Source organism: Citrus clementina, unplaced genomic scaffold (assembly GCF_000493195.1).
Source record: "Citrus clementina cultivar Clemenules unplaced genomic scaffold, Citrus_clementina_v1.0 scaffold_4, whole genome shotgun sequence".
Lineage (NCBI taxonomy): Eukaryota > Viridiplantae > Streptophyta > Magnoliopsida > Sapindales > Rutaceae > Citrus > Citrus x clementina.
In genome coordinates this window covers 18,051,797-18,071,430 of record NW_006262274.1, presented here as the reverse complement: position 1 = coordinate 18,071,430, position 19,634 = coordinate 18,051,797, and the positions used below count along the sequence as shown (strand labels likewise).

The following is a 19,634-nucleotide window of genomic DNA, read 5'->3' as shown; positions in this document are numbered from 1 at the left end:
TATGTGATTTTTAATCCACAGCTATCAAGTAAGAACGGGACATAAAAGGTACAATATAACTTTACCAAGCTCTTTAACTACCATAATTTTAAGTTTAAGATAAGAAAATAAAGGATAAAAATCTACTCTCCTGAAGTTTTGAACCTTTTATCTACTATGACTTTTAAGTTTGAAAATAAGCAATAGAAGATAAATATCTTCTCTATTGAACTTTTGAACTTCTAAAAATCTTGTATCTTTATGTACAATGCTGTCCGGATTTATTCGCTTGTACTTCCAGCCAAGTTTTGCCCTGTCAAATCTCAGTCTTCGGACTGATTCAGATTACTGAACTGAATAATTTTAGATGCATGCATAGGTGGGTATTAGGTAGATCCTCAATCTTAATACAAAAACAAACATGAATAAATACACTTGGCATATTTAATGGAAAGGGATTGGCGGCAAATTTTTATAGAATAATCAAATCAATCATGGAAAAAAGGGTAAATCCAATTTATCCATTACAGGGAGCTGCCTGATCAAACATTATAGCCAGCAGCAGCCTAGAGCTTTCATGGATCCAACTAAAGATCCATTTCTTTTTTTCTTTTTTCTTCTCAAAATTGCAATTCCAGCCAAGTATCAAACATCAATAGCCTATTAAAAGTACAAATACATCACTTGATCTGACAATTATATGGACAGATTTAATAGAACTCCCTCTTACAATTCATAGCTGCTTGAAACCGCTAAAGAATCCTGGAAAAAAAAAGTTGGGGAAAAAAACAAAGTATACTTCTGTCAGAACAACGGTAAGCAGAAAGCGTATGATTAATGAGAATCAATGGAGATAACTACCTGTTTTCAGCATTGTCCTGATAACAGTGCAATATTACGCCTCTGAAAGTAAAGACCCTGTAGAAAAAACAGAGAGGGAAGACAGCAGATGTGGCCACTAATAAAATCAGCCACCAACTTGTATCTTTGTGATCCATTATATAATATTAATGCTTCCTTCATTTGTCCTAACTAACATGAAGATGATGGAACGAGGAAAAATAATAATAAAATAATAATTCTACCACCCCAAGATAAAGGCATGTACTTCAGCCCAACTTGAGACTGTGTAAAGTATGCCAGATTTCTCCTTCCAGTTAGAAGAGCTTCCTTCAGTGTACTCCTTCTGTTTCTTAACCAAGCCAGGGTACAACGGGATAAATGTAACACCAAATTGAGATCCCACTCTCCTTAAGCTTGAGCTAGACCCGATTACAATGCCTATATCAGCCTCAAGCAGACAAAGCAAGTCACCCACAGAGTCTCCAATGTAAACACTCAAGTTCTTTCTGTCAGTTCCGTATTTCTCTAAAGTATTGTTGAAAGCTTGAACTTTGTCAATGGGGGACTCCACTTTCTCAATAATTTCACCCGTTGAAATAGATTCTTTGAAAGAGAACTCATTCGCATGTACATTCAGTGCATTTAAACCTGCTGCTCAGTGAAAACAAAGATATTTTAGACAAGTTAATAAAGAAAATGAAGTGTGTTTTATCAGCCTTTGACAGCAATAGTCATGATGTTATGTTAACTTCTTTTTAAAAAGAGAGATATATGTTGTTAATTCAAAAGAAAAACCTTCAAGATACACCTGATTTAATAAGGGAAAAGAAAAAGAGAAGAGAAAATGACGACGACCCAGATAAACAGAAAGAAATTAATCAATAAGCTGCAGAATTCAACTTAGATAGAGCAGACAGACTCAGCTAACAACAAAAGAAGTTGACTAATTAACACTGGCATCATTACATGGGAAAGATATTTTGCAAATACTTTGACCAGGAAAATGGAACATGGACAAAATGACAAATGATGTTGAATCCTACAAATGGACTGCTAACCCGGACAGTTTACTTTTGAGGATAAAAAATTTATCAAGCTGCTTTTAACCAAAGAAAGAAATAAGTAAAGAGTTTCTCCAATAAGATTGCATAGTTTTTGTGTGAGTAGGATATGCGTGCACGTATGCAACATGTGTGTGTCTATAACCAGAGGAAGTATCAAACTATAGGTTTATTGCACATAAGGGAGGAAAAAAATTCCCACATAGAAGACTAAAGAAACAAAATAATGGGCCAAAAAACAAGAGGGAGCATGCGTCTATAACCAGGGAAAGTATCAGACCATAGCTTTTTTGCATGTAATAGGAAAAAAAATTCCCACATGGAAGAGTAAAGAAATAAAATATTGGGCTAAAAAAACAATACGGTACAACCAAACCCCAAACCCACAGCCCCCACCATCCCCCCCCCCCCCCCAAAAAAAAAAAAACCCAAAAGCAAAGTCAGTATGTTTATATCTACCAAACAAATAAAGCTATTAATAAACTAGGACAACTAAAACAAGGATATTTCAGCAGGAATGAGTAAGGTTCAAAAGGAAAAGCAAGTTAATCAATTATCATGCTAATATATCGAAATAATGGGTCATTGTATGTTTCATGACCTCAGTTTTCCACAATTGAATATGGATACCTGAAGAAAAAGATGCTCTGATGAGATCACCACACCAACAGTATGAAAGCACATGAACATTAGCATTCAAATTTTCATTCTTTACAACTTTCTGAAAGAAGGTAGTGCAACCATCTTGAAGACTCAGGCGTTCACCAGCTTTTTTAATATCTTCAAGATTTATACCCTTGAGAACTCCAGATTCGATCACTCTAGAATTTGCCCTCTTCTCAAAGTGTGAGAGTTGCTCAAGTGCTTTATGCAAAGTTTCATAGTTGAAATTCTCCACTGAAAACCCAGAAAGTTGAAGCCAAATATATTAAAGCCATTAACATCATCCAATTTCTTCCACAAAGACTTTCCAATAAATTATCAAGCAAGATACCTTTCTCAGAGGGCATGAAGCTTTCAATGCATTGTTCGTACTCCTCTGTGTACTGTTTGGAAAGAAGACCCCATGTGTTCCTCAGCTCACCTGATGACATCCGACCAAGTTGATTTTCAGGTTGATTCTGGTCAGATTTTGGTGCTGTCACTATTGCGATCTCTGCCAAAATGGCAGAGGAATCAACAATGGTGCAAGTCAAATCGAAATCAGAAAATATAATTAGACGGTCTCCTGCAGGATTATGCCCTTTAATCAGAGGAACTACAGTGGGCTGAGCAAGTGGCTGAGCACAGAAGAACTCTACTTCAAGTTTCATGGCTTGGTGATAGAGCTTTTCTATTATGTCTAGTTCTTCGCCTGTCAAAGAGACACTAAGTTTATCCAGCAAGTCCTCATTTTGCAGAGCTGAGGCCTAAATTGAAAGAATACAATAGTTGAGCAGACAAAGTAGAAAAGGCCATTTATGTAAAGAATCTTCCCCAAAAACTGCAATTAACAAAGTAAAATCAAATTTACCATTCAAGAAAAATGAGTTTACCACTCAAATAAACATGTACCTGAAAACTTTCAGAAGAATAATTGTCAATCCACTTCTTGTAAGGATGATTGCCTTCATTAGCATTTAGGAGGCCATGGAATTCCTTTCCAAGGAAAGCATAGAGCCTCATACAAGGTGACATGGCACCCAATGTGTAAGCGGCAACTTTAGTTTTCTCAAATGGGGTTGCAAGTTTTCCAGGACCTTTAACACCTTCGACCTTCCCGGAAGCTGTTGCCAACAAGAACTCTGTATACTTTACAGTTGCAGAGTTAACAGTAGCCATTTTAGCAAGATCTGTACCCCACTCCTGCATGACTCAAACATTCAGGCCATGAGAATACTCTGTTACATGATAGGACTGAAATTTATTTGCATATAAGTATACAACTTGTTAGAAACCACGAGTATACGGAGCAAGATTGTGATCTACTTAGCATGTGAAGATTCCATCTTCAAATAGAAAATCCAAATCTCTTCTTTAATAAATAACTAAACAAAAATAAAAGGCTCCCATTGGGTCAGCTAAACTGCCACAAAAATCAGAATAGCCCATTTCTTTTGAAGTAAACTATAACGGTTAAAAGATTAGCAATCCAATATAAGCAACATCCTGTGCTCTGATCATGGTTTTAGAATCTGCAATCAACATGCAAATGGCATCATTTTCTGAGAAGACGTTGAACATTATAACTATTTATTAAAGCCAACCTACTCTATAACTTTAACTATGTGGCTATTTAAAATTCATAGATTCACAAGCAAAAGCCAGGAAAAGTATAATCTAGTAGATTCAACTCTATTAATCACCAAAATTTTCCTTATTATTTGTTTATATGTGTTATTTCATATTACCTTCACAAAGGAATCATGCATTTTTAACTCCTCAAGTACACCCTTCCTCAATTCAGAGATAGATAACTTTGCATCATCATCATCAGCACATTCTTCCGCCAGTTCATACCTAAAAATAACAACAAAACAGAGAATATATAACACCAGTACAGGGTGAGAAAAACAAATATTTCTCTTGATACTTATGTATATCCTAATTTACGCTTTAGAAACCGAAACTCATCCAAATAAATCAACTAAGTGGATTATGCCCCACAAAAGTTCAGTTTAGCTTTCATAGTCCCAAGTAATGAGAAATTTTGAAAATTTTTTTCCTCTTACCAACTTTCTTTGAGTATAAGGGACAAAAAAATTTTATATGTTGATCCTACCCCGGCAAAAAAATCCTAACAAACAACCATGTAAAAAGTAGAACGCCCATAAAACATATTAACAACCTTGCTTTCCTATCATTTTACCAAAAGTTTGTTGGAAACCCCTCAGACTTCCAAGAGCAAACTTATTTCCGTAATCCTTCTTGGATGGACAAGCATCATTTCCTAGGACAGCCGGTTCAGCATCTCACAAAATTTTTTCCTTCAATATATTCACAGTTCATTTTCTCACGAATCATTTATATTAAAATCAGTGTGCTATAAAAAGTGCAAAGCAATAAAAATCCAAGTATCAAGCACAAAAACCCTCTAATAATAAGTATCTAGCATGATATTTTTTCACAATTTTATAGTCCTTCACTAGAATTTATCAGCTACACATTCTCAATCTTAAACTCATAATTTTTACTTGTTTTACTAATAAAATAATCCTTACTAATAATAAAATCTCCAGTAAAAATCATATTTTATTTGGTATTTGCTACATTTTCTCAGCTATGGAAAAATCTCTTATAAAATATATATATATATATATATATATATATATATATATATATATATCATGATGCCCAATTTATTTCTTTTAATAGAACTTCCAAGCTCCCAAACCCGCAATCTAAACAGAAAATTCTCAAAATTTTCCCGCACTTTCCCGCATTTTCTCAGCAACCAAACAAGCCTTGAACCAAACAAAACCAAGGAATTCCAAGAACCCACTTACGCTTGGGCGAAAGCTTTGAGAAAATGAAAATCTTGGGCGATGTAATGCCTGAAGGTTTCAAGCTTTAGGTTCCCAGAAGCCAAACAAACCGTAAACGGGGAGTACATGGCAAACACAGATTCTCTCTTAAACTTGATCCACAACCTCCTCGCGAGTCCCTCCTCCTCAGGGCTCGGCGATTTTGGGGGAATCGCCGCCATCGAAAGTGACGATCTTTGAGTTGTCAAAGAAGAAGGTGAGTTGACTCGGACTGAGTCAAGAAGGCCGAGTCGGGGCGAGTTGGGAAAATGGAAAAGAATAGAAGAGAGTAATGGGGTTTTGATTGGGTTTGTGAAAAGGAAGCGCATCAAAAGAGATGGGGGTAAGAAAAGAAAGCGCTGTCGAGTTTGTGCGTGCGTAATGCGTTTGTGTAATTGGGAAGTATTTTCCTTTGTTTTCTTTATTTGTATTATTATTATTATTTTTATTTATTTATTTTTTTTTTTGTTTTTCTTGTTTCTGTTTCGAGGTTGTCGTTGGATGTGAAAATGCGAGGGAAGGTTTCATCAAGTGGGCTTTTTGCCTTTTTATGGGTTCTACATCTGGGTCTTACTTTTGGGCTTAGCTTCATTATCTATAGACACACATGTTCACTCTTATAAAATCCCAGTTTATGCATTTACCATTTTATCCTTACTAGAATAGAAATCAGTTCACAAATAGAAAATATGTACTGTATACTTGGGTTCTACCTATAACCTATGTAATGTTTGAACGATGAAAGAATGTAAAACCTATAAAGCAAACTCACGAGTCACGAAGGTGGCCAAATTGATACATTTGGTTTTGAAGGCACAAGCAAATTCACTAAACCCAGAACAGAATCACTTTTTTTTAATCAAAATAACATGAAATCAATATCTTGAACCGAACAATTGATTGCTAGAAGATACGAATTAAGAAACAGTATAGTGGAGGTGGGATTTAAAACTTTCTTTTTGTCTCTTTTTCTTCTTAAAGAGAAAATGGTACGTAGATGCATTCATAATGAATGTGTAATATATTACGTTAATGAGTACTTTATTAATAAATTCGAATATCTACTAATTAATATATTAATTGATTAACAAGATCTAAATAAAATTAATATCTTCTGAAAACACAGAGCTGCAGCATGGTTCCATCTCGAAGAGCATTCTCAGCGTCGCACACAACTCCTTTACGCCAAGTTTCAATGAGATTATAAGTACAACAGGCCCTGGTCATACGCCACATATTCAGTGTCACATTGGTCACCTTATTTGCCCATGGCTAAATCAACTTAACATTCTCCATTAGTTGGCTCCTATCATCCTCCTCCGGAGAATCGATTGAGTCAATTATTTCTGAATGGCTAGCTTGCACAATATTTGAATCACCCATCTCCTCGATCTTGTTAAGCTTTCCGGCATCTCCTTTACCACCGCTTGTGCTGCCACCATCGTCATTGACGACATAGAGCCAGGAAAATCAAACCGAAATATTAATTTGCAGGAAAGCTACTGTTTGTAAATTGTGATTAGAGAATAATGCAGTTGTTGTGTAGCAATCTTTTTTGTGGCTGCTGTTTATACGTATAAAATTATAATCCTAGTCCTGAGCGAATTCGGTTTATACTTGAAAACTTAATTTATCAACTAGCTTTCTAAATTCTAATTCTAAGGAGAATCTAAAGATTTTAGGAAACCTTTTTTAACACAATCAAGGCGTTGGTTCAAAATATTTTAACAATGACTTCTCACGGCACTCAACCCACAAAACTTGCCAACAAGCAAGGTTTAATTTCATTCAACTTAGCCGGATGATATTATTTGCTGTTGAATATGGATTCAGATGTGTTGAATTTATTGTTATATGGAGCACTAGATTTCATCAATCAGTCATAGATTTTACCGACTAAAAATAAAACCATGATCGAGGATAATGGTGCATTTAGGTACTCGTAATCATAATGACTTGCAATCAGATTGGATTATAATGGAATGGTGAATCTGAACAGCATAAACAATCAATTTTAAATTAAAAAAAAGTAAATAGTTTTAATTTTAATTGGCGAAAACTTATAATAGTAAACTTACAAGGTGGCCTAATTTGAGATATTAAAAAAAAGATTATTCTTTCTAAAACAAATAAAACCGAACACTATTAATTTTGTGAAAAAGTGAAAACTATATACATATATAATTTTTCCCTTTCTTTTTCACCGAAGCTCGGAGTTACTATTCACGGCTAAAACTACAAGCAGCACACTGGGGGCAGTTGCCTAGTTCTGAGACAGAAAAAATCCATAACCCTATCTCAAGCATTTTATCAAACATCTCGTGTTCATTGCCGCCTGTAGCTACTGCTAACAATGGCGGGGCTCCCGACGGATATAAACATTGACATACTAAGCCGGCTATCGGTTAAGTGTCTGCTGCGTTTCAAGTGCGTGTCGAAGTCGTTTTGTAGCTTGATCGACAGCCAAGAATTCATAAAGATCCATCTCAAACGCTCTATTGAAACTAATTCCAATCTCAGCCTCATTCTTTCAGGTACACCAGCTCCTATTTCAGCCTCATCACGTTACTGGGGCGGCAAAATCTTCTCTGCAGGCTTGGATTCTTTGAATCTTGGTGTAGAACTTGATCACCCTTTTAAGAATTGCAAAGGGAGGACTCCAATTGTCGATTCTTGCAATGGATTGATTGCTCTAAAAAATGATGAAAATGGCATAGCTTTGTGGAATCCATCAACCGAGGAACATCTAATACTACCCAAGTTTTGGGGTGATTTGAAAGATTTTACGGTCGTTGATGGGTTTGGTTATGATGCTGTTAATGATGACTACAAAGTTGTCAGACTTGTACAATTGGTTATAGGAAATGTTGGATATACTGAAATTGCTGTTTATAGTTTGAGAACTAATTCTTGGAGACGGATCAGAGTCGGCTTCCCTTACTATATTCTTCACGGTTGGGATGGTACATTTGCGGATGGTCATGTACACTGGTTGGTAACGAACAATCCTGAAGATTATATTGAAAATCTGATCGTCGCATTTAATCTAAAAAGTGAGGAATTTCACGAAGTGCCACTGCCTCATCTAGAGAATAGAAACGACGTACTGGTTATGTTTGTGGGCAATTTCAGTGGATGTCTCTATTTCAGTTGCCTTTGTAATTATCCACAGCCTGTCGATATATGGGTATTGAAGGGGTGCTGGACTAAAGCTTTTTCTTTTCCCCGAAGTGTTGGTGACTATGTGAAAGCATTGGCTTATTCACAGAGCGGAGGCAAAGTTTTAGTGGATAAGTTTGAGTATGGTGAAGATGAAGATATAAATAGATGGGAACTTTTTTGGTATGACCTACAAAACCAGGGAGCTGCTGCGGATCAAGTGACGATTCATGGTGTGCCGCAAGGTTGTCGTGATACAATTGTTTGTGTAGATAGTCTTGTTTCACTAGCTGCTTGTGCAGGAAGAGGTGTGGCAGGCAGAGAAGGAAGAATGAGTTAGAAAAGGTAAAACAGCGTGAAGTTATGATATTTTTGCTCGAGCAAGTACAATACTTAATCGCTTTGAATGCTAGTCCCTTTAGTTTTCATAATTATGGATTCACTCTATCTCGCAGCATAATCTAGGCTAAGGTTGTTTAACTTTTATTTTTATCACTATTGAAGCAGGATAGATAAATGACTTTCTCATGTGGTCTCTACTATAGAGCCCTTCTGAATCCTAGAGAGATAAGTATTGTCTTGACTAGGCTGATTATGATTTGTCCCCGTGCATTCTTCACAGCACTTACGTATAGCCTGATGGTTAATATTGCTTCAAATTGGAATAAGAGACCATGAAACAGAGTGAATGATTGTTCAATCTTAACTCACGTAGGACATACCAATGGGCCTTTGGTCTAATGGGAGAAGCCTTGCACTTACAATATTGAGTGCAAGGGTTCGAGCCTCCATAAGAGCATTATGGAGGTTAGTTTCAGTTCTTCCTCAATTATCAATTAATTGAGTGGAGACAGTCTCTCCCTTACGAAATGTGAGTGGAACAGGCACCCCTCGAATATTAGAGAGGGTTTAAAATATCTGGGCATATACTTCAGTGTGTCAATGTATGATGGTGGTCCCAGTTATATAGTATGATTGTAAATATTAATTGTAATGTCTGATGTAATGTCAGTAATATCTGTGTATAACAGACTTCAAAAAAAAAAAAAAAAAAAAACTCACGTAGGACCTTTTGGGGAGTTAAAATAATCTGATTTTTTTTTTATATTCTGTTATATATTCTGAGATTATATGTATTTGTCTGGTGTTTTTCGTTTTTTTCAGGTTTAGGATGGCTATTGGATTGGGAAGCTTGTGGTTATGATGGACAATGCAAAGGTTTCATTAACACTTTTTTGTGGCACACATCAAAGTTATGCTCGTTGAAAGCCAGATTCTGTCGTATTATCTCTTTGCTGCGTAGATAGTTTTAGAAGCTTTTACTTGCAAACAGAGTTGTGAAAGTACTTTTGAAAAACGCTTGTTATTTTCTTAGATTGACATGCTTGTATGACTCTTTATTTCTTTCTGTCCACTGTGGATTACTACTGATTCACTGAAGGATTTAAAAAGGAAGGTTACCTTTCAGGTTAAATTTTGCTCAACCCCCTTTTAAATCAACATTCGTCAAATTTCTCTCAGAATTTTGGAAACTCATTACGGAATCCCATTCCGTTAGTTTGACTTATAAGTTGATGGTTGACCATAGTTAACGGATGAATATTCCTGATTGCAGTACCTAAAAGGCAAAAGTGCCTTTGAAGCTGGTGAATCAAAACCACACTAGTGAAATCAAATAACTTGAGAGAATTTCATTCATGAAAAGGTAATAATTTATATATAATAGAATGAAACTTAATTAGTTAATCTGAATATCCACTAATTAAGATCTAAATTAACAAGAACAAAACAAAGCTGACTATTATTGTTCTGAATAATTTATTATTGCACCATGGTTCCATCTTGAAGAGCATTCTCAGCGTCGCCTACAACTTGTTTATGCCAAGTACCAGTGAGATTGTAAGTTGCCACTTCTTCAATGTCACATTCGTCAGTCACCTTACTCACACATGGGTGGATCAATCTGACATTATGCATTGGTTGGTTTCTATCAACAAGTAACTCCGCCTCCGCCTCAAGAAAATCACTCATTATTTGTCCTTCTGGTATGGAGATTCGATGTATTGGCCTCTTGTATCACTTTTGGTCAATCGTTTCTCAATGACTAGCACAACGTTTGAACAACCCATCTCCTCAATCCTGTTCTTGAAACTAGCTGGCATCTCAGGAATCACTACTTGTGCTGCTACTGCTGCGGCACCGTTTTGATTGTCGACCATCGTCATTGTATGATTAATAGACAAGCGATACGAAAGAAATCAAACAAAGATGTTCACGAAAGCTTTACGGTTAATGCTGTGGCTATCCCGCTTATGAAGTGTATATAGAATAAATTAATCGAAATATTGTCCTGATACAATTAGAACTTGGCAACTGTACTTACTCCACTAAATACTTCGTAACAAAAGAAAATAATAATAGTAGTAATAATTTAAGGTAAAATAACTATATTATAAACGCTAAAATCGTTAGGTGAAGGGCTCGTATTTTTCCAACATTCTTTGGGTGACAAAGTGAACAGATTTCCGAATAATTAATGTGAGAACTAATTAGACTGATTACTTGGCGGCTAAAACGTTATTTCATGATCAAGGGCGTTTTACAATAATTAGGAAACAAATTTCAAGTGCCCTTAGCCTAGCCTTGCCTTATAGTTCTCTTAGTTAAACAGGAATTAATTCATTTAATTTCCTCAAGTTTCTTGGATACCCACTTCACTTAGGATTAAGAAGAATCAAAGAGTTACGCATTTGTTTGTGGAAATTGGTCATTTTTAAGGAATGTTAAAAATAAAAAACAAAAAATCGTGCAATTACGAACGAGGGAATAAAAATCGTGCAAGCACTTGTGTTGCTGCCATCATCACTGACGACACAGAAGGAAATCATACTAACATGATTGCTGTAAAGCTACAATTTATATTGTGATCAAAGAATAATGCTTCATGACTCGCCCTAACTTATATGTTGGATCCGAGACGAATCATGCGGTCTAGTAACAAAACTCGTGGCACAAACTTAATTTATATGTATATATATGGGGCTTTTATTGTAGACACATAATAATCTCCGTGCCTCCTTTGAAAATATATATGCATTCAAAACTTGCACAATTCACGTCTCATTAAACATACTTCCATTACAATTATATATACATAAAAATAACATAAGCAACATGAAAATGTTCAAAATGCAAGACATGCAGCAACGCGTCTCGTGACCCAACCTCAATTGAATAAAATTGATCTGCACAAAATTCTACAGAATCTTGGGAAAATAAGAGATAAATAGGAAAATAATGAACTTGCGGCTCAGTGAGTGGATATAATTTTTATATAGAAAAATAAAGTAGCGTATGAGGGTATATACATAATCATGTGACATAACTCCATACTAAATATAATGCATAAGTAAATATAAAAATCATACATACATGACAAAACTACACCAAGTAGTACCTAGGGGGGTCAAGATCATTATCGCACGAGTAGAACGGGGGAAAACCTCTCAATACTCAGCGGAATTTAATTACATCGCACATGTAGAGTAACCTAACTCTCAATATGCATGTGCATAACTTATGGAAATGGTACACATATGGTGATTGACAATCACATCTCATAACTCAATCAAACATGTAATATCTGTACATGTAATCATAACATGATATTAAATAATACTATCAAAAATAAATGCTTCATGGAATATATAATAGTAATAATAGTATCTACTCACAGATCATGTTTTACTCCGAGGTTCGTTGGGGCTCTTATGAGTTATGGATTCTCGAATTCCTCCTAAAATACGAGATTCAAAAATTAACTATTAAAACTTATATAAAAATTTATACGTATCATGAAAACTGTAACATAACTGTTCAAATTTCACACATCTATTACCCACTAATTCATTGGATATTAATCTAACTGTTCAATTTCATTTCTTGCAACATTCCCTCTCAATTCATCTTTTAAACTTCTTTTCCCACTCTCAGCTTCCTCCTTTCTTTTATTTCTTTTCTTCTTTTATTTCCGCTTCTCTTTTTCTCTCGGGTTTTATTCTTTTTTTTTTCTCTGTCTCAATTCGAAAATTGATGCAAAATGAGAGCTGCTTTCAATTCCTTCAAATTATATATGGCCACCGACTCAAGCACGCCAGTAAAGCATGCAAGTGAAGCAAGCACGTGCCTTGCATGAAGGTGGTAGCTTGTTGTTGCTTTGATAATTAACCACGTTTGGCTTATAAAGAAGCAGGTGAAGCATGCACGTGCATTGCAAATGCAGTTGTCGTGTATCCATTTTTGGCAGAGGCGGAGCCAGCATCGGACCAGGTGGGGCACATGCCCCAGCTGGCTTTCAAAATTTTTTTTGATGGTTTTCTTAAAAAAATATATTTTATTTATTATTTATCAAAATGCCCCACGTAAATTTTAAAACTCTGAAAGTGCCCACATAATTTTAAAAATATTTCACGTTGCCCCTAACTTAAATGTCTAATTCTAAATAATTTGATTAACTATTATAATATCATAAAAATCAATAAAGACAAATGAGAGAACCTTTATCAAATGAAATTCATTAAAAAATTAATTAAAATAAGTAAAATCTTAGCTTTCCGCTTTCTCTCGTCTCTTCCATAGTTCCATGAAATAAAGTGTGGTGGGTGGACTCCATAGCAGATTAGGCGATTTGCAGTGCTCCCTGATCGTCACCATGCGCGTGATGTTTTTTAATTCTAATTTTTTATTTCATTATTTTTTCTATTTTAAAATTGCTAATTTTATTATATAGCTTAAATTTGAAGTTCATGCAAACATTTGATTTTGTGTTTACTTTATACTTGATGAAAAATATTCTTGGTTTTGCAAATGATTTGTCACAAGCATTACAAAGGAAAGATCAAGATTTTGTGAATTCCATGAAATTAGTTAGTATTTGCAAACTAGGTCTACAAAGGATGAGGGAACATGGATGGAATTCTTTGCTTAGTCAAGTTTCTTCATTTTGTGAGAAGCATTTTATTATTGTTCCTGTCATGGAAAATATGTTTCTAACCCCTGGAAGATCAAGGCATAGAGCACAAGAGATCACAAATATGCATCATTATCGCATTGACCTATTTTGTACTATTTTGGATATGCAACTTCAAGAGTTAAACAGTCGTTTTAATGAGGTAAATACTAAATTACTTATGTGCTTGGCTTGTTTATGTCCAAAAGATTTATTTGCAGCTTTCAATAAAGAAACGTTATTGCGCCTTGCTCAATTTTATCTAAAAGATTTTTCTCCAATTGATCTCATGGCACTAGATACTTAACTTGATGTTTACATAATGGATATGCAGTCTAGTGTTGAGTTTTCAGGATTAAACAAGATTTGTGATCTTGCACAAAAAATGGTTGAGACTAATAAGCACAAGGTGTTTTCATTGGTCTATTTATTAGTCACATTAGCATTAGTTTTACCAGTTGCCACTACCACTGTTGAAAGAGTTTTTTCAGCTATGAATTATGTGAAGAATCGACTATGAAGTTGAATGGAAGATGAATGGTTGAATGATAATCTGGTTGTGTACATTGAAAAAGATGTATTTGATTGTATTGATAATGAAATTATTTTACAGCATTTTCAACGCATGAAATCTCGTTGGGGAATTCTTGATTAGAACAATTGTAATAAGTAAATTTATTATTAATTTATATTATAGTTGCAATTCTATGTATTGTTATCTAAATTTTCAAAATTTATTATCAATTTATATTATATTGCGATTTTATGTGTTGTAATATAAATTTTCAAAATTATACTACATTTTTAGTGTGTCCCAGATCAATTTAATTCCTGGCTACGTCCCTGATTTTTGGGCGAATATGTTTTGTTAACTTGGGATTTGTTAGAACAGCATCTACTGTATGTGCAATTAATTATTAGTATGACCATAAAACCTTGTAAAGTTGTTTTGCAATTATCACGTACTAAATTGCTTGAAGCTTTCGCAGCTCGAAGCTTTGTTATATTGAAATCATTTTAGCCTCGAGGCCTGACTTAAAAACGTTGATTGATAAATGGGACACATGATCCGCATAGATAACTTCTCGAGCCGCTTAAAGCTTGCCAACAAGCAAGATTTGATTTCTCCCAATTTTGCCCGAATGATAATATTTGCAATTGTTCTGAATTTAGAAGATGTGTTGAGTTTTATGCTACATAAAGCATAATATTTGTCAGTTACGTAATTGTAGTCAGAATATTTTGTTAACGAAATGATGAATGAGGATAAAAAATAATAATAATAATAATTCTCAGAAAGTTTTTAAATCTTGTTAATTTAAAATAAAAAATTTAAGTAAATGATTTTATTTTTAATTATAATTATTGAAAACTTATGATAGAAACTTATGGAAAGGCCCTGATTTGAGATATAAATGAAAAAAAAAAAGGTTAATTTTCTTGATGCAAATATAAAACCAAACACTATTAATAACTGAAAAAAAAACTATATATATTATAAGATATATGGAAAAAGAAGAGGAAACACAATATCACGGAAGCTGAAAGTTCATCTCATTCACGGCTAATTCTGAGAGAGCGAAAAGCCAAAAACCCACAACCCTTTGTTAAGCATTTTATCAAACATCTTGTGTTCATTGCTGCCTGTAACTACGGCTAACAATGGCGAGGCTCCCGACGGATATAAACATTGACATACTAAGCCGGCTACCTGTTAAGTCTCTGCTGCGTTTCAAGTGCGTGTCGAAGTCGTTTTGTAGCTTAATCGACAGCCAAGAATTCATAAAGATCCATCTCAAACGCTCCATTGAAACCAACTCCAATCTCAGCCTCATTCTTTCAGGTACACCAGCTCCTATCTTAGACTCATCACGCTACTGGAACGGTAAAATCTTCTCCGCAAGCTTGGATTCTTTGAATCTTGGTGTAGAACTTGATCACCCTTTTAAGAATTGCAAAGGGAGGACTCCAATTATTGATTCTTGCAATGGATTGATTGCTCTCAAAAATGATGAAAATGGCATAGCTTTTTGGAATCTATCAACCAAGGAACATCTAATACTACCCAAGTTTTGGGGTGATTTGAAAGATAAGGTTTACATGGTTGTTGATGGGTTTGGTTATGATGCTGTTAATGATGACTACAAAGTTGTCAGACTTGTACACTTTGTTAGAGAAAATGTCGAGTATACTGAAGTTTCTGTTTATAGTTTGAGAACTAATTCTTGGAGACGGATCAGAGTCGACTTCCCTTACTCTATTCTTCACGGTTGGGATGGTAAATTTGCGGATGGTCATGTACATTGGTTGGTAACGAAAAATCCTGAAGATTATATTGAAAATCTGATCATCGCATTTAATCTAAAAAGTGAGGAATTTCACGAGGTGCCACTGCCTCATCTAGGGAATAAAAACGACGTACTTGTTATGTTTGTGGGCAATTTCAGTGGATGTCTCTATTTCAGTTGCCTTTGTAATTATCCACAACCTGTCGATATATGGGTATTGAAGGGGTGTTGGACTAAGGCTTTTTCTTTTCACCGAAGTGTTGGTGATTATGTGAAAGCATTGGCTTATTCAAAGAGTGAAGACAAAGTTCTAGTGGATAAGTTTAAGTATGGTGAAGATGAAGATATAAATAGATGGGAACTTTGTTGGTATGACCCACAAAATCAGAGAGCTGCTGATCAAGTGACGATTCATGGTGGTGTCCCGCAAGGTTGTCGTGATACAATTGTTTGTATGGATAGTCTTGTTTCACTAGCTGCTTATGCAGGAAGTGGCGTGGCAGGCAGAGAAGGAAGAATGAGTTACAAGAGGTAAAGTAACATGAAGTTATAACATTTTTGCGCAAGCAATTACAATACTTGATCACTTGAATACTAATCACTTTAGTGTTCATGATAATGGATTTACTCTATCTCACAACATAATCTAGGCTAGCTTTTATTTTTCTCTCGATTGAAGCAGATGAATGACTTTCTCAAATGGTCTATACTATAGAGCCCTTCTGATTCCTAGAGAGATAAATATTGTCTTGAGAAGACTGATTATGATTTGTCCCTATCCATCACTAACATGTTGCCAGATGGTTAATATTGCTTCAAACTGGAATAAGACCACTAAACAGTGTGGATAATTGCTCAATCTAATGCACATAGAACATCTTGAGGGGTTAAAATAATCTGATTTTTTTTTTCTTTTTTTTGCTAATTAATCTTTTCTATATTCTGAAATTATTTGTATTTGTCCAATTTTTTTCGTCTTTTTTAGGTTTAGGGCGACTATTGGACTGGGGAAGCTTGGTTAGTCATTGAAAGTCTGGTGGTTATGATGGACATCAAAAGGTCTGACCATGAATACTTTTTGTAGCACACATCAGAGTTGTGCTTGTTGAAGGCCAGATTCTGTCATATTATCTCTTTGATGTGTAGATAGTTTAAGAAGCTTTTTACTTGCAAATAGATTTGTGAAAATACTTTTGACCGATGCTTGAATTGACTACAGTGAAGCCATTGTTTCAGTCCACTTATTCTGATTTGAGGTGAATTAAGTAACCTTTTTTATTTTTAAAGGGATTGGCAGTAATTTTGATTCTCAAGATACTGAGTTGTTTGACATTTTTGTCTGAAAGTAATCTACTTGCTATTGGTTAAAAGATATTTCAGAAATTCACTTCCTCAACAGTCTACATTTTTCAGAACCATAACCATGGCAAAGAGTTGTAATCTGGGTTCCCCATAGCATCTGTCACATTATGAAGGTTGGTAAGCTGTATCAAAATCCCTGGTCTCTGGGCTCATAAGATCTTAAGATTTATGTAGGGTTGGGTAGGCTTGACACAACCAATTATTTGTGTTGTGATCAAATAATAGGGCAGTTGTCTTTTTTTTTTTCTTTTTCTAGATAGTTTTTACAAGTGTAGAATTACAATCCTAGTCCTGAGTGAATTGGATTGATTACTTCAAATTAATGAACTAACGAGCCTCCTAATTCTACGGAGGATCTAAATATTTTAGCGCACAAAATTGATGGGTGCCTAGATTATTAAGGCTATTCCAAGTAATCTAATTAATACTGAGAATATTAAGAAACCTTGTCATGATACAATTAGGACGTTGGTTCAAATTACTTGGGAAATTTACAAAAATAGCCATAAAAATTTTGGCTTTTTCCATCTTAACCCCCCAAACAAACTTCTATCAACATTAGCCATAAAAAAGCCTTTGAGACCAAAATTCCCCTCTCTCTCATCTCTCCCCCAACACTCCTTCCCGTAGCCGGCCGATATCATGCAGTCGGCGATGGCTTTTAAATCAGCCATGGCGGCAGTAGAAACACGCTCCATTTCGGAGTTATATGCTGAATGTCTTTAACATTTATGTTGAGAAAGAAGAAAAGAAGATAGAATGAGAAGAAAATATACACACAGCATTCAAGCATAATTCTCTAATCTGAGTTATTACAATAATCGGTCGGAATCCACACTGAATGGATAGAGGTCAGCTCCAGACGTGGAAGAACGTGTAGGTGGCCCATAAATTGACGACGTGCTAATATCTCCTCATTGCTTCTGACTTGGTTTCATCAACTTCTGAGATACTTGAATCTGGAACTAAATTTGGAACATCAACACCGCATTCGAGCATGCTTAAGACCGAAGACATTGAAGGCTTATTTGTAGGAGAAGCACTGGCACACAGCAGGGCTACATTGATCATCACCATCAATTGTTCTTTGTCAAAATTTGAACCAAGATCTGTATCAACTAGCTCCATTAAATTTCCTTGCTCTTTCAATACAAGCGCCTGATTGAAAAGAAGTTGAAACAACATATATTTGGTTGGTGATAAATTCAAGATCAAACAATGCAAAACAAGAGATTGTAGGAGCCTAAATGTTACCCAATCTAGAAGATAAATTTTATCCTCCTTTGTCCTGGAAAAAACGTTGCTTCTACCGCTGACAATTTCTAAGGCAACAATTCCGAAACTATAGACATCCGCTTTCTCTGTTAAATGGCCCCGTGTTGCATATTCTGGTGCCATATATCCACTACAAGGTCGTGAATTTGAATATTAAATTCATATATAATGTATGAGAAGGAAAGTGGAAAACATTGATGAGAAATTAGTATGCAGCGACTCACATTGTTCCGGCAACTCGGGTGCTTATGTGGGTGTCATCTTCTTCATCCAGCTTGGCTTGGCACTTGGTGCAACAGGTGCCTGTCGCACCAAGTTTTGACGAAAGTTGTTTTGGTTTGTAAAGAAGGGTAATTTGGGAAGAAAAGCGTGTGTTTGGCTAATATTGATAGAAAAAAGTTGAGAGGGTTAATTGTGAAAATAGCAAAAATTTTATGGTTATTTTTGTAAATTTCCCAAATTACTTTGGTTTTATCTTGAGCACACATATACAGTGAGTCATGGTCAGTTGCGGCACAAAATTTTGTGCAGATGCATACAAAATATTTTACAGCACTTTAAAATATATTTTAAGAGACTGTCAACGTGAACATAGGCAAGAATAAAATCTATCTTTCTGCTGGGCAATTGTCTATATCTTGATATGGTAACTACTCTATGTGCAGTTACCAGTATCACCGTGAATACTTGACAAGTTGTTTTGCAATTACAGTAAAACTTTGATAAATAAATGTTCAATAAATTAATAACCTTAATTAAATTTTAAAAAAAAATCTTTTGGTCTCACTAAATAAATAAAATAATAACTTAAGTTGAACTATTAGACCCTTTCAAAATCCTCTTAGAAGCCTTTTTTTCATTATATTCCACCTAATGTCGGAAATACATTTTTTTTTCTATGGCATTCAATCTTATATTATGAGTATAAAAGACTTTGAGAACAAACTATCTATCTGTTGACAAATTTTTTTCCGAGTTGAAATAAGTATCTATCAGGTGACAAAATTCCCAAATGATGAAAAGAAAATATGTAACTTTGCAATGCTTGTGCAACACAATAAAATTCTCAAATGATGAATAGAAAATATGTAACTTTGCAATGCTTGTGCAACAGCCAGATTTTTTTTTTTCTTATTGAATCCTCGAATTGATTTCA

At 35.0% G+C, this 19,634-nt stretch overlaps 3 protein-coding genes and 1 long non-coding RNA gene across 7 annotated transcripts; 2 read left to right on the top strand and 2 right to left on the bottom strand.

Annotated features, from left to right (window-relative positions):
• Positions 1–448: 448 nt before the first annotated feature.
• Positions 449–5,799, bottom strand: LOC18044602 (bifunctional TH2 protein, mitochondrial). 4 transcript variants are annotated; one of them, XM_024185782.1, is made up of 8 exons: positions 5,369–5,799; positions 4,274–4,382; positions 3,438–3,728; positions 2,878–3,292; positions 2,514–2,780; positions 841–1,473; positions 710–741; positions 449–639 (listed from the first exon to the last, which is right to left on the bottom strand). In XM_024185782.1, the coding sequence occupies exons 1-6, from the start codon at positions 5,713–5,715 to the stop codon at positions 1,061–1,063; spliced, it is 1,842 nt and encodes a 613-aa protein (XP_024041550.1). In that variant the 5' UTR covers positions 5,716–5,799; the 3' UTR covers positions 449–639; positions 710–741; positions 841–1,060. The 4 variants fall into 4 exon arrangements, with proteins under 4 accessions (XP_024041550.1, XP_024041549.1, XP_024041551.1 ...); XM_024185781.1 differs by having other exon boundaries at positions 449–741; XM_024185783.1 differs by lacking the exon at positions 5,369–5,799 and adding an exon at positions 4,711–4,994 and having other exon boundaries at positions 449–741.
• A 1,790-nt stretch (positions 5,800–7,589) lies between these two features.
• On the top strand, positions 7,590–9,790 carry LOC18044601 (F-box protein CPR1). Its single transcript, XM_006437392.2, has 2 exons — positions 7,590–8,890; positions 9,710–9,790. Exon 1 carries the CDS (start codon positions 7,740–7,742, stop codon positions 8,883–8,885), a length of 1,146 nt encoding a protein of 381 aa, XP_006437455.1. The 5' UTR covers positions 7,590–7,739; the 3' UTR covers positions 8,886–8,890; positions 9,710–9,790.
• A 5,283-nt stretch (positions 9,791–15,073) lies between these two features.
• Positions 15,074–17,076, top strand: LOC18044600 (F-box protein CPR1). The gene is made up of 2 exons (XM_006437391.2): positions 15,074–16,372; positions 16,827–17,076. Exons 1-2 carry the CDS (start codon positions 15,216–15,218, stop codon positions 16,861–16,863), a joined length of 1,194 nt encoding a protein of 397 aa, XP_006437454.2. The 5' UTR covers positions 15,074–15,215; the 3' UTR covers positions 16,864–17,076.
• A 1,163-nt stretch (positions 17,077–18,239) lies between these two features.
• LOC112099300 lies at positions 18,240–18,759 on the bottom strand. Its single transcript, XR_002906096.1, has 3 exons — positions 18,703–18,759; positions 18,458–18,608; positions 18,240–18,361 (listed from the first exon to the last, which is right to left on the bottom strand). It is a non-coding gene; the product is annotated as an uncharacterized LOC112099300 (long non-coding RNA).
• Between the last annotated feature and the right edge of the window lie 875 nt (positions 18,760–19,634).

Excerpts from the sequence above, each read along its gene's own strand:
- LOC18044601 (XM_006437392.2), top strand. The coding sequence starts at position 7,740 with ATGGCGGGGCTCCCGACGGATATAAACATTGACATACTAAGCCGGCTA.
- LOC18044600 (XM_006437391.2), top strand. The coding sequence starts at position 15,216 with ATGGCGAGGCTCCCGACGGATATAAACATTGACATACTAAGCCGGCTA. Across the intron at positions 16,373-16,826 it reads GGAAGAATGAGTTACAAGAG|GTTTAGGGCGACTATTGGAC; the intron begins GTAAAGTAACAT and ends CGTCTTTTTTAG.
- LOC18044602 (XM_024185781.1), bottom strand. The coding sequence starts at position 5,715 with ATGCGCTTCCTTTTCACAAACCCAATCAAAACCCCATTACTCTCTTCT. Across the intron at positions 4,383-5,368 it reads CTCAAAGCTTTCGCCCAAGC|GTATGAACTGGCGGAAGAAT; the intron begins GTAAGTGGGTTC and ends TGTTATTTTTAG. Across the intron at positions 2,781-2,877 it reads CTTCATGCCCTCTGAGAAAG|TGGAGAATTTCAACTATGAA; the intron begins GTATCTTGCTTG and ends CTGGGTTTTCAG.